At 46.5% G+C, this 13,603-nt stretch overlaps 1 protein-coding gene across 2 annotated transcripts in view; it reads left to right on the top strand.

Annotated features, from left to right (window-relative positions):
- VPS13D (vacuolar protein sorting 13 homolog D) overlaps positions 1-13,603 on the top strand; it is a 2,979,414-nt gene that overhangs the window by 308,692 nt on the left and 2,657,119 nt on the right. For both annotated transcript variants that reach the window (XM_078642819.1, XM_078642818.1), the window contains exon 18: positions 8,536-8,668. In XM_078642819.1, coding sequence (XP_078498945.1) covers positions 8,536-8,668 — 133 coding nt within the window. The remainder of the gene's footprint in view (positions 1-8,535; positions 8,669-13,603) is intronic.

Raw genomic sequence — 13,603 nt, 5'->3', positions numbered from 1 at the left:
TTCAACATTGTAGTTTTGGGTCAGGGGTTTGTCCCAGCGTTGTTACGGTAACAATTTTGTCTTCAACAACATTTGGTGCAGTGGCATCGATTGATTATCATATCCTACTGTACGTTGCTGGAATTACATTTTTTATTTCAAAGGCAGGAAAAGCGATGTTACTTCATGCTGCTGCCTCTGGCATTGGGTCCCTGTTCTTAATGGTTTGTGCAGTGTCATCCTGGTTATGTAACGGGTATGCGCTAAAGGTTGAAATGAGTGAGTGGGGAAGTACAGTATAGCGCCGAGCGCTGTTTGCTACTGCTTCATTGGGTGCTATTTTTAAGCAGCACATGCTTGTCATACTTTGTGTTCACTCTACCTGTTTCTTCTTGGTGGTTTATTCTAGAGCTTAGTGGCGGGTGTTTGGATTGATTCGTTTATTTTGGAAGCTCCAGTTGTCTTCAAATGGGAAGTGTGTTTTGGGGGGGGGGAGGGGGCTTGGTGAGGAAATGCGGGGATAATCAGAGGGAACGTTCACCTATACCGAAACTTTTAGGGATAACTTGCTTTCTTTTGTTATGCTTAAAAGTAGGTTGAGAGACAAGTATGTATTCCTGACCTGATGTGGGACGCTCATCGGTTCAGTTATGCATTTCTTGGTTTGGTCTTTCTGGCCTCCCTTTTGATTTGTGCTTCTGTTAGCAGATGAAGGCTGGTTTCCAGACTGGCTCGGCCTAGTTTATGTGAGAACAAGCTGTGTGTCAGTAAGCTTGGTGCAAGCCCTGGTTTGGTGCTTGGGTCAAACAAACTTGTTTTTTTATGGTAGCAGTCAGTAATTCAAGTAGTAGGTCGATTCAAGGACATAAACGAGATCTCAAAGAGATCTGGACAGTGTCATGTAAGACATAAGCTTAATGTGTTCCTTGTAACGCTAAAGGGAGTGATTCACAGACCGTTTCAGACTGTTTTCGTGAGATGAAAACTCTGAAGTGATCTTCCTTCCTTTTTAATTTTTTCGTAATCTGCCTTTCTGTTGACCATTTAGATCAAATGCTGTATTAAAGAGGTATTTAATGAAATTTGACTGTGAGCACAGTTTTTCCCAGACGCATTTTTAATTTGTCTTATATGCCTTGAGTTATAAAATGGGAGCTTACTAGCCTGTTAACATTTCACCTATCTTGGAAACTCCCTGCGCATTTTTCCTCTTGTTATTTTGTTTTAATTCTAAAAATTGTATGAAGTTTTATTTTTTTACTTTAAATATGACTTACTTTGGGCCTCTTGTAACACATAACCTCTGGGAGTACAAAAAAGAACACTCAGAAAATGAAAAGAAGCTTTATGACTTGGGCCCAGAGTGCAGATATGTAATTATGCTTTGATGTAATAGTTACGACGCCCCGGCCCACTCCGCCCGCTGCCGCTGCTGTTCCGTTGGTTCTTCTGGCTTAAGGCAGGTATGTGTACACTGGGCAAAACCAAAGGAAATGATGGACGGAGCATTGACAATACAAGCACTCACCCCCAGTCAACTGATCTGGGTTTAATCCATCATGTGTACACTGGGGCCGACAGATGATCATCCTTTACAGTCCCAGGCAGTAGCGTTTTTTAGGTCTCGCCTGTCGATGCGCATGCGCATCGAGCTTGCGAGCCTATTGCGGCTTAAACAACTTTTAACTAAGAAGCAAGGAATCGTGGCGATTCCTTGCAGTGCCCGTGACTTTTAAGCTCAATGCGCATGTGCATTGAGCTTAAAAGCGCGTGCACAGCCGCAATCGCCATCTGTTCCTCTCTCCCGCATTCCTCCGACACCTTTTGAAGTGAAGCTTAGCTTCACTTCAAAGGCCCGGCTTCTTAACACCCACATGCCGCTCTCCCCGCTCCGCCCCCTCCCCTGCCCGCCTTGTGCATTTCTCCTACACCCCCTCCCCACAGCAATGCCCTCCGTCTCCTGATCTTCACTCATAAATATATATTTTAGTTCCCTTTTAAATTGCATTACGCCAACAGAGTTACTAATCGTCAGTGTCTTACAGCCTGTTTCCCAAACACAGACCCTTTCATCCTTCTATCCATGCATCGCATCCCACTGCCCAGGGATCAAATTCGTTTTAAGTGACTCATTAAATGCAGCTCTCAACCCTGCCATGATTTCAACGTGAAAGAAAAAAGACTCTCTCTGCCCAGTAATGCGCATGTTATGGGAGAATCGAAATTAACATGGCTCACGGTAAGGACATTTTGTGAAACAAACTGGGCCTTCTGATATTTAGAAACTGACGTTTTTTTCTCCAAGAAAATAAAATGTGCTGGGTGCATTTTTAAAAGGATAACCGTGTTTGCGTTAATGTTTTGCGTGTTGCGTGTGTTTTAGCTACAGTCGTGGCACACGAATGCTTCCACCGTCCCTCTGGAAATGCGTACACCTCATTAAGCAATAAAAGTGTAAATTGGGGGTAGTTACCCCTACGCTTGGGTTACAAAGACAAAGAGGACCCCTCCTGGGCCCTTTCAGAGACGGCAGGGTTAAAATTCAACCTGAGACGACACTGCAACTGTATGCCCCAGCAGGCAGTGATTGCTCATGTGAAGTGAATGGGCTTGGTGTGGGGGGTCACATGGTGATGGGAAGGCTCGGCCCCTCCTCCCTCGGCGACAGGCTGGGGGATTGAGCGCTTGCATCCCCCAACCTTAAATAAATAGCAGAATGATGCTGGCCCACTGGTCTCCTCCCCTCCCGACTTGCGCTCTCTTCTTGACCATGTTAAACCCTGCAGTGCCAACAGTTTACGTCACATGTGCCCCCAGAGACTGCACCCCAAAGGCGGATGCACACACGGGCTTGTGGGGGTTCATCAACACCAACACTCATACACCCCCACGTTGTTTACACTGTCTTACCACCAACATGATCACAATTTCTTAATGGGTCTTTTAGTGCCATTCCTTGTTATTACCTCAACCACGTAGACATTACTGAATGTTAACCGCACAGCGCACAGTACGCTTAATTCACTCTAACATTTAATAATGGCAGTATGGTTTCTCTTTAATCAGTTAGCACGTAGACCCCATACACAGACAGCTATTGCCTGTTGCACGAGCCACACCGGTGCCCTCTAACAACCACTACCTTTTATTTGGCTGTGACAATGCGTTACATTATCTTTTACGCGAAGCGCTGCGTCTGCCTCCTATCCTACACTTGATATCATGTTATTGCTAATACCTCACCCCATTTCTTCCAGAAAACAACTTCACAACCTTCGCACTCACATCTGGATGATTTTAAAGCCCTGTTCCAAGGCCTAAGGCGGGGGGCTGTGTGGTCACCACATCAGTAGCGAGGGCTTGCAAACATGGCTGTGCGCAGGAGGCGCTACACTTACCACACTGTAAACGCCATGCTGTTGGCTGCCCACCCTGCCCCTTCCACCCGCCCGTACTGTAAGTCTGTACCACTAGTGCTGATATAACACACAGTCTTTTATTGAAGTATTTGTGTTGCATAGGAAAAGTCAGCCGAGGAAGCCCGGTGCAGAAAGGACTTGGAGAGACAGACACAGCCGCAATCGCCATCTGTTCCTCTCTCCCGCATTCCTCCGACACCTTTTGAAGTGAAGCTTAGCTTCACTTCAAAGGCCCGGCTTCTTAACACCCGCATGCCGCTCTCCCCGCTCCGCCCCCTCCCCTGCCCGCCTTGTGCATTTCTCCTACACCCCCTCCCCACAGCAATGCCCTCCGTCTCCTGATCTTCACTCATAAATATATATTTTAGTTTAACAAGGGAAATTCCCTTCAGACAATAGCACAGGAGCTTGGTTTTGTACTTGTAGACGTGCGATTGAATTATTTTATGTATTATGTGAGTTATGTATTTTTATTGCCTTTTTTATCTTCCATTTGGATGTTTTCCGCGTTCATGTAATTAATACACAAGCGTTACATATTTACAAGTTTGATTGCATCCACGATGAAGGCACTGCTGGACAGGAAACAAAAAGCAGCAATACAAAAAAGCTCCAACAAGCTCTGCTCCCTTCCGCTCTTTCTTTCCGTCCACTTTCCCTCTTTTTTCTCCCTCTAGCTCCTCTCCCAGTATATCTTTCTATATCCTTTTTCCTCGCCACCAACTACTCACCCCTTCAATCCCTACTGTGATGAAGTTGGAGACAGTTGTTCCAAACCGACCTCCAATGGTGCCAGCCCCCCGTTGAAAATAAATTCCCATTGGCATAAAAGGCCATTGTTAATATACCTGCATATGGTTGACTCACCGAGCAAAGATGGAATCAGGCACACACGCTTCACTGCTAAGCCATACAATTTCAGTTTTCAGTCTTTCTTTTACTCTCCACGTTTCTGCCTCTTTCACTCTCTCTTCCAACTCTCTCCCCCCTCTCCATTTACTTACACAAATCTCGCAGATACCCCAAGCAGCAGTGCCCGCACTACCAATCCTTCTGTTATGCCACATCTCTCAGCTTACATATTCCTTCGCTCTTTCTTTTACTCTCCAAGTTTCTGCCTCTTTCACTCTCTCTTCCAACTCTCTCCCCACTCTCCATTTACTTACACAAATCTCGCAGATACCCCAAGCAGCAGTGCCCGCACTACCAATCCTTCTGTTATGCCACATCTCTCAGCTTACTAATTCCTTCGCTCTTTCTTTTACTCTCCACCTTTCTTCCTCTTTCACTCTCTCTTCCAACTCTCTCCCCCTCTCCATTTACTTACACAAATCTCGCAGATACCCCAAGTAGCAGTGCCCGCACTACCAATCCTTCTGTTATGCCACATCTCTCAGCTTACATATTCCTTCGCTCTTTCTTTTACTCTCCAAGTTTCTGCCTCTTTCACTCTCTCTTCCAACTCTCTCCCCCCTCTCCATTTACTTACACAAATCTCGCAGATACCCCAAGCAGCAGTGCCCGCACTACCAATCCTTCTGTTATGCCACATCTCTCAGCTTACATATTCCTTCGCTCTTTCTTTTACTCTCCACGTTTCTGCCTCTTTCACTCTCTCTTCCAACTCTCTCCCCCCTCTCCATTTACTTACACAAATCTCGCAGATACCCCAAGTAGCAGTGCCCGCACTACCAATCCTTCTGTTATGCCACATCTCTTAGCTTACAGATTCCTTCGCTCTTTCTTTTACTCTCCACGTTTCTGCCTCTTTCACTCTCTCTTCCAACTCTCTCCCCCCTCTCCATTTACTTACACAAATCTCGCAGATACCCCAAGTAGCAGTGCCCGCACTACCAATCCTTCTGTTATGCCACATCTCTTAGCTTACAGATTCCTTCGCTCTTTCTTTTACTCTCCACGTTTCTGCCTCTTTCACTCTCTCTTCCAACTCTCTCCCCCCTCTCCATTTACTTACACAAATCTCGCAGATACCCCAAGTAGCAGTGCCCGCACTACCAATCCTTCTGTTATGCCACATCTCTCAGCTTACATATTCCTTCGCTCTGTCTTTTACTCTCCAAGTTTCTGCCTCTTTCACTCTCTCTTCCAACTCTCTCCCCCCTCTCCATTTACTTACACAAATCTCGCAGATACCCCAAGCAGCAGTGCCCGCACTACCAATCCTTCTGTTATGCCACATCTCTCAGCTTACTAATTCCTTCGCTCTTTCTTTTACTCTCCACGTTTCTTCCTCTTTCACTCTCTCTTCCAACTCTCTCCCCCCTCTCCATTTACTTACACAAATCTCGCAGATACCCCAAGTAGCAGTGCCCGCACTACCAATCCTTCTGTTATGCCACATCTCTTAGCTTACAGATTCCTTCGCTCTTTCTTTTACTCTCCACGTTTCTGCCTCTTTCACTCTCTCTTCCAACTCTCTCCCCCCTCTCCATTTACTTACACAAATCTCGCAGATACCCCAAGCAGCAGTGCCCGCACTACCAATCCTTCTGTTATGCCACATCTCTCAGCTTACAGATTCGCACTTTCTTTTCCTCTCAACGTTTCTGCCTCTTTCACTCTCTCTTCCAACTCTCTCCCCCCTCTCCATTTACTTACACAAATCTCGCAGATACCACAAGCAGCAGTGCCCGCACTACCAATCCTTCACACACGCAACGCCACTCACACACGCAACGCCACTCACACACGCAACGCCACTCACACACGCAACGCCACTCACACACGCAACGCCACTCGCAACGCCACTCATCCACGCAACGCCACTCATCCACGCAACGCCACTCATCCACGCAACGCCACTCATCCATTTGCAAAAAGAAAAATGTCTAACTATTCTATTGCGAGACCTATTGCATTTCCAATGCTTGTCTCATGTATGGATGTTGTCCGAATGGCAGAGAGTTGAAGCAGTTGAAGAGCGTTTGAATGGCCTAGAGAAGTAGGATGTCCATCCCGGGGAACGTAACCAGGGAATCCCGCTTAGAGAGACGGTTTGAACGTGTCCCGCACTTCCTCCAGCAGCAGTCCCTGTGTACTGGAGGTAGCGGGGTCAGTTCCTTTGAATGTAGGGGGGCGTTGTTCATCTATTCTGTGATCCAGTTCTAACGCCAAGGTAATGCCTACAGATCCCCTCAAGAGCAGGGATCTGGAACCTCCGCCAGTAAAAGGCCTGTAGGCACAGCTGTGGCAGCCCTTGTATTACGGGAGCAGCACTTTTGGGTCGATCGCAGGGCTGAAAAGTGTTTTGACGGTGCTTCCAACTGCTGATCGCTGATGTATATGGCCAGCAGTTTATATGTTTGCAATTCTTTGGCTTCCTACCAAGGGCTCGTGCTAGAAAACATGTGGATGCAAGGTATGAACCTCGTTGCGAAAAGTCAAATGAGTCTGGCAGAGAGTGCAACTAATCTCCAATGTGTGAGACATGATGTCTCAGGGTAATGAGGTGAAAAGTATTTCAAATGAGTTTCTGATACCGTGGAGGCACTACAACACTCTACACATACACACATTTGGAGTTGTGGTAATCGTTTTCAGTATGTGTTTTAAGTTCTTTTGCAAAAATGCGTTTTCCCCTCTGCAATGTATGTTTTTTTTTTTTTTTTTGAAATGCGATTACTTTATAGATCTTTCGAGGTCTGGGTTCCACGTGATGGTTGGCAGGTCGAGGACACCCCAGAAATGTTGATCCTAGCTAAATCACCTGCATGTAAATAAGCTTTAGCTTGCGTTTAAATTGTTTAAATTTGCTAGAGAGAGCACGAGTGTGTGGATGTTTTACCCGTGATTGCAAACAATTACTTGCAGCCAAACAGTTGGTGACTAGCTGTTGAGAGGGGGGAATCAAATATATCCATGGAGAGTGACTGAAGTAGTTCGCAATCGATTATTGTATTATCCACTTATTCCACATTCCCTAATACCTTGCATGTTGCTAGCATGCACGTCACAAGTGTACACAAAGCTTGGGGTGATGTATGTGCAATGCAATAGTTCTCTCAATTGCGAGAGTTTAAGCTATTGGCATTGTAAATGACAATGCCATTTATTTATCTGTTTTAAAAACAGCACATAAATAAAAGCGATTGTCGTGTACAATGCCAATAGCTCAAACTCTCGGAAATGCGAGACCTATTGCATTGGAAATGCTTGTTCTAGCGATTGTGAGCGTGCATTCTGCCCCCATGGCTCTCTCCCGCCCCACCTATTCCCTCACCCACCTACTCCCTCACCCACCTACTCCCTCACCCATATCTGTCTCCCTGTCCATGCCCTCTTTGTTCGTCATACTCTCCCTTCCTGCCCAGCTGTTCCTTCAGCACCAGTCACTCGCCCTGTCTTTTAGAAAGTGATTAAGTGCATGAGCGAGACCTGCGCCAGAGGATGGGGAGGGAGGTGAGGACCGTTTGTGGCAGAGCCGTTTTATTTGCCCTGATATTTACACCACTGATAACAGTGCATGCTTTGGCCTGCGTCTACTGGGGTGTTGTTCACTTGACTGATTACATAGTGTATGAAAAATAAATGTATTAGTAGAACCCACGAGGCTTAAATTCAGTTGAACACAGAATAAGCAAGAAATAAACAAAAAAGCTACATCGAGGCCGTTTTGCAGACTTTTCTGGAGTGCCATATAGTACTTGACAATGGATACTATTCAATATGGCTAAAACACATTCATAAAGCCAAAAGAGCTTGCATAAGCGACCCCTATTGGCTTTGCTAATGCTTATTTAACTCTTATAGGGTAAACCTATCTGCCTGCATTTTTCCTCGTTACTTAGACATGTGGACAGTAATTGTTGTTCTGGATGCTGCATTGTAGCTTTGAGAAGGCTTTTATGGTTCAACAACCCGTATACGATTGGAAAATCGGGTCTGTCATAGGCCCTGTGAGCATGCTTCGCAACAGCTGGACATGTTGGAATCGTCACCCTCTTTGTTGGTATATGGACATTTATATTGATGTGAAGTGTCCTGACACTGGGTAGGGAATTATTCTAAGATTTAGGACTTCACTGAAGATTCCTACGATGCAAAACCATGACTACAAATAAATATTTCATTCCTGTGTTAAAATGTTGCTAAATGTCTTCCTTTGGTTGTGTTCCAGGAAAACAGTAAACGTTGGACTGTAAGTCTTGATATCTCAGCTCCCCAGGTTATCTTTCCTGATGATTTCACATTCCAGAACCCAGTGTTGGTGGTAGTCGATTTGGGGAGAATACTACTCACCAATTCTCAAGGTAGATCATTATTTGTGTATCCTTACAATCATTTTGTATTTAGTGTCACAGTTTCTAGTGTACTTATTTTCAGTATTTCATTTTTGGGTTGGTGCACAAATTTGCTTTATTGACTATTATTGCGTAGCTCTTAAAATGTCTTTAGGCCAAGCTTATTTTCTTCATGTTTTTAATGTAGATTAAATGCCACTTTATGACCACTTTGGAGTGCTCTTTATCCAAAGACTGAAAGTACTGGGATTCCTATGGAGGTATTGCAAATGCGTTTCCTATGATTATTATCCCCTTGAAGATAGTGGTTCTAAAAAGTGCCCATAGAAGGGTGCTTGAGGTAAATGTCCATAGAAGGCTCCGAGGGGGGGTGGGTGGTATATTTTCTTGTTTTATTTTGCAACCTTCTTATGGTATGGGTCTCTTGAAAATAAGATGTAAGTGCCTGGAGACAAATGTATCACTATTGAAAAATAGCCATCCTCTTCTGTTGCTATATGTGCTTCTGTATGTTTTGGGGCTCAACACATGTTGCATTTTCAATTTCTTCAGCAATAAACCATTTGTAGATTCATATGCTGGAGTCATTCCCCATTGTCAAGCTGTCAGTGTTACTCTAACAGTAAAATTGCTGCACACATCATTAGCATGCTTGCAAGGCTGTAACCAATTCCTCTAATGTCAGTTTAGTACTGTACAGTCACCTCGTTTGAAAAGGCCCAAACGTCAACTAGTGATATGAAAGTGCATCAAACTCTCTCTCATGTCCTTAAACGGAATACAAGGTAGAATATCACTCCACATGTGCGAGACCCCAGGAAATCATATTTTTTTCATGTTTTACACTCAAAAAAATATATAGAATGCATGCCAAAGAAAGCCAGTGTTTAATGTTATTTATTTTATTTTTTTACCAATTAGACAAAACATAACACAAAAACGGTATGTTTGGCTCAACACACCTGTAGGAAGCTAGGATCATTCTAGCATGGTTACCCCCACTTTTTACCTGGTGTCAGTGTGTTTTTGACCTAGTCAGCTGGGATCCTGCTGATCAGGACCCCAGCAACTGTGCTTTCTCCCCTAAATTGACATGGTAAGTACTTTGGTACCTCCACAATTGGCTACTGGTGTCACCGTGTAAGTCCCTAGTATATGGTACTGAGGTACCCAAGGCATAGGTACACCAGAGGGTCTCCCATGGGCTGCAACATGTATTATGCCACTCATGGGAGTCCACATAAACTGTGACTACAGGCCTGCCATTGCAGTCTGAGTGAGTTGGTGCTTGCACCTCTCACGTCAGATACACGTTTCAGATATAAGTTTCCTTATATCTGAGGTCACTGAACTTAAAATGTATAAGTCGCCCCTGTGGCAGGCTCTTCAGTACTGAGGGTAGGGTGCTTGGTTTTAAGTGTAAGGTTACCTCTGCATGAGCAGGACACCCCTACAAACCCCGGAGTCGATTCTCCAGGCTTTGTAAGTGAGGTCAGACATTTTTAGGGCTCGGGCCTAGCGTACACTGCGCATGCAGTGTCGCCCAGCGCGAGTCCTTTTCTTGGCGTTTTGAAAATGGACCTGGAAATTCCACACAGCTTGTGCGTGTTATTTCCAAGGTCCATTTTCATTGGCCTTCGCATGTGTGTGTTTTTAAAACAGAACACGCAATAGGCCGCAGTCGCGTAGCTACGCCCATGGCCTATTGGTGTCTGTTGCGCGGACCAGAGGCCATATATCTTCAATTATCGTAATTGATGACATATGCTGGCAGTGGCGCGGGCGCGCACCACTCACGGCAAAAAAATTCTTCCTGAAACAAGTCAAGTGGACTCTGCAAGCAGACAACAACAACTAAACTCCCTAAACTACAGAGTGCGGGACACCTGTGCTAGGGAAGCAGTCGGATCCTATTCTTACGGTCTCAACCGAAGCCACGAAATATAAAAGGATCTATCTGTGGCAGGTGACAGGGCAGGTATAATCTGAGCAGCGCCTCTAAAAAGAGTCTGAGGCTGGGGCGGTGTCAGTCACACGTCAGGCCGTTCGTTGCCCGGGTGGCAGGACAGGTCTAATCCGGGACTCAGGTGCCAAAGAAGATCAGAACCGTGGCCAGAGTGCCACGCCCCCTCACCTTTCCACACCCCCCACCCCACCTCTGCGGCCCTGAAGGCAGCACCGCATCCCTGGATGGTCCTCTCCCCCGCCGCTCTCCCCACCTTGTTTCAGAAGGCCTCGTCCCCCGCCCCCACCAACCCTGCCACCAGACCAGTTACACGCCAGTGCGCAGAGCCCGGCAAAAACATCCCTCCTCCATGAATGGCTCCCAAATCACTGCCCTGCCATTCTTGGGCACCTGCGCACACCTGGCCGCACCGATTATGCCCACCTAACCCACCCCTCTGCCACCGGATCGTGCCCACCCCGTGCAACCCCCACCCCACCAAAACGTTCTTGCACACTTCTCCACTCCTGCCGCCAGATGCCTCCAAGGGTGCGGGCGAGGACCAGTGGCACTGCGGACAGGACACTCACCGGCCGCATCTGGATGTAGTAGGCCCAGGGCCTCGTGGCTTCATCGAACAGTAAGATGAGCCTCCCCCTTTTTCAGGAAGCGCACAAGCAGCAGAGAGGCTGCCGGGGTGATGACGTGTGCTGTGTCCTGGATGTGTAGCGCCGCACACAGCGCCTCTGCTCGCTGCTAGCAGGTGCTACACAGATCCGCATGTGGACACCAGGAACTGATCCCCAACAGGTACTGGTGCGTGTGTGCACGTGTTTGTGTGTCTGTCTGTGTGTGTCTGTCTGTGTGTGCCGGTCTTTGTGCCTTTGTCAGTGTGTATGCTTATTGTGTGCGTGTGTCTGTCAGTGTGTGTGCGTGTGTCAGTGTTTATCCATGTGTGTGCGCTCGAGGGTGCGTGTCTTTATACTTAATACAGAGGGGACCAGGGCTAAAATGCAGGCATGAGTACGCACTTGTGAAGCTATTGCAACTGAAAACTGTACTGCTTTTAAGAAACTATTGTAGATCCCGTGTGGGCTGAATATGTGTGTGTGTCTACACACATGTAAGTCACATACATTGCATGTAGTTTTAAAGCGCACCTTCACGCAAAGTAGCTGTGTTTTTTTAATAGCTAAAGAATTGTGCTGATTTTATCGACTTCGGAAGGATGAACATCTTAGTGCTGCTAGCAGGAGCATGGCCTCGTGGCTTCAGTGAACAGTAAGGTGAGACTCCCCCTTTTTCAGGAAGCGCACAAGCAGCAGAGAGGCTGCCGGGGTGATGACGTGTGCTGTGTCCTGGATGGGTAGCGCCGCACACAGCGCCTCTGTTCGCTGCTAGCAGGCGCTACACAGACCTGCATGGGGACACCAGGAACTGATCCCCAACAGGTACTGGTGCGTGTGTGCACGTGTCTGTGTGTCTGTCTGTGTGTGTCTCTCTGTGTATGTCTGTCTTTGTGTGCCGGTCTGTGTGCCTTTGTCAGTGTGTATGCGTATTGTGTGCGTGTGTCTGTCAGTGTGTGTGCGTCTGTCAGTGTGTGCGCTCGAGGGTGCGTGTCTTTATACCTAATACAGAGCGAACCAGGGCTAAAACGCAGGCATAAGTGCGCACTTGTGATGTTATTGCAACTGAAAACCGTACTGCTTTTAAGAAACTATTGCAGATCCCGCGTGGGCGACTCTGAATATGTGTGTGTGTCTACACACATGTAAGTAACATACATTGCATGTAGTTTTAAAGCGCACCTTCACGCAAAGTAGCTGTGCTTTTTTTAACAGCTAAAGAATTGTGCTCATTTTATCGACCTCGGAAGGATAAACATCTTAGTGTTGCTAGCAGGAGCTGGGCCTCATGGCTTCAGTGAACAGAGAGGCTGCGGGGTGATCACGTGTGCTGTGTCCTGGATGTACACACTCACTACCACACACTCACCACCACACTTTTACCAGGCACACACACACACCACCAGCCGTCGGTGCACACTTTCAGCAGGCACACACAACACCAGTCGTCACTGCATGCTTTCACCAGGAACACACACACACCACCAGCTCTCAGTGCACGCTTTCACCAGGCACATACACCACCAGCCGTCATTGCATGCTTTCACCAGGCACACACACCACCAGCCGTCTGTGCATGCTTTCACCAGGCACACACACCACCAGTTGTCAGTGCACGCTTCCACCAGGCGCACACACCTCCAGCCGGCAGTGCACGCTTCCACCAGGCACACACACCACCAGCCATCAGTGCACAATTTCTACAGGCACACACACCACCAGCCATCAGTACACACATCAATTGTTAACACATCCACAATTAAATATTGTAGCAATCTCAGTTTGGCACACTTTACTTTTAAACATATTCATCTAAAGCACAGCATGCCACCATTGCTACAATTAAAATCCAACCCACATAATTCCACTACACACCACATGCATACACTCCATAACACATGGCGAAAAGACATTGCCATTTACAATGCCATTAGCTCAAACTCAAATCCGAGACCTATTGCATTTCCAATGCTTGTTAAACATATAGTGGACATCCACCATTACAAGATGTCTAACTATATTGTGACTGCACCTTGCTTGGTTTCAAACATGTTGGAAACATACCCCAACACCGATTCCAGTGTTGGAAGTATGATCCCATGTACTGGGGTGCTCCTTAGGGGACTCGCTTGTGCTCCCGGGAACTGCCTTTCAGGGTCTGAAAGCAAGCTAGTGCTGTACCGATCCCTTTTAAGTTGAATTTTTTATTGAATGCAAAAACAATTGTTGTAAATACCTACACAAAGAACGCCATACTTAGGTGTCATTTTAGACATGGAAAGTGAAAAAGTGTTTCTTTCTCAGAAGAGGGTGCTTTCAATACAGTATAAGTGCCTTTAACTGCTTCAGTTTCTTTCAGTCTGTCAGATGTCT

This window comes from Lissotriton helveticus, chromosome 5_1, assembly GCF_964261635.1.
Source record: "Lissotriton helveticus chromosome 5_1, aLisHel1.1, whole genome shotgun sequence".
Lineage (NCBI taxonomy): Eukaryota > Metazoa > Chordata > Amphibia > Caudata > Salamandridae > Lissotriton > Lissotriton helveticus.
This window is presented reverse-complemented; position numbering and strand designations above follow the sequence as displayed.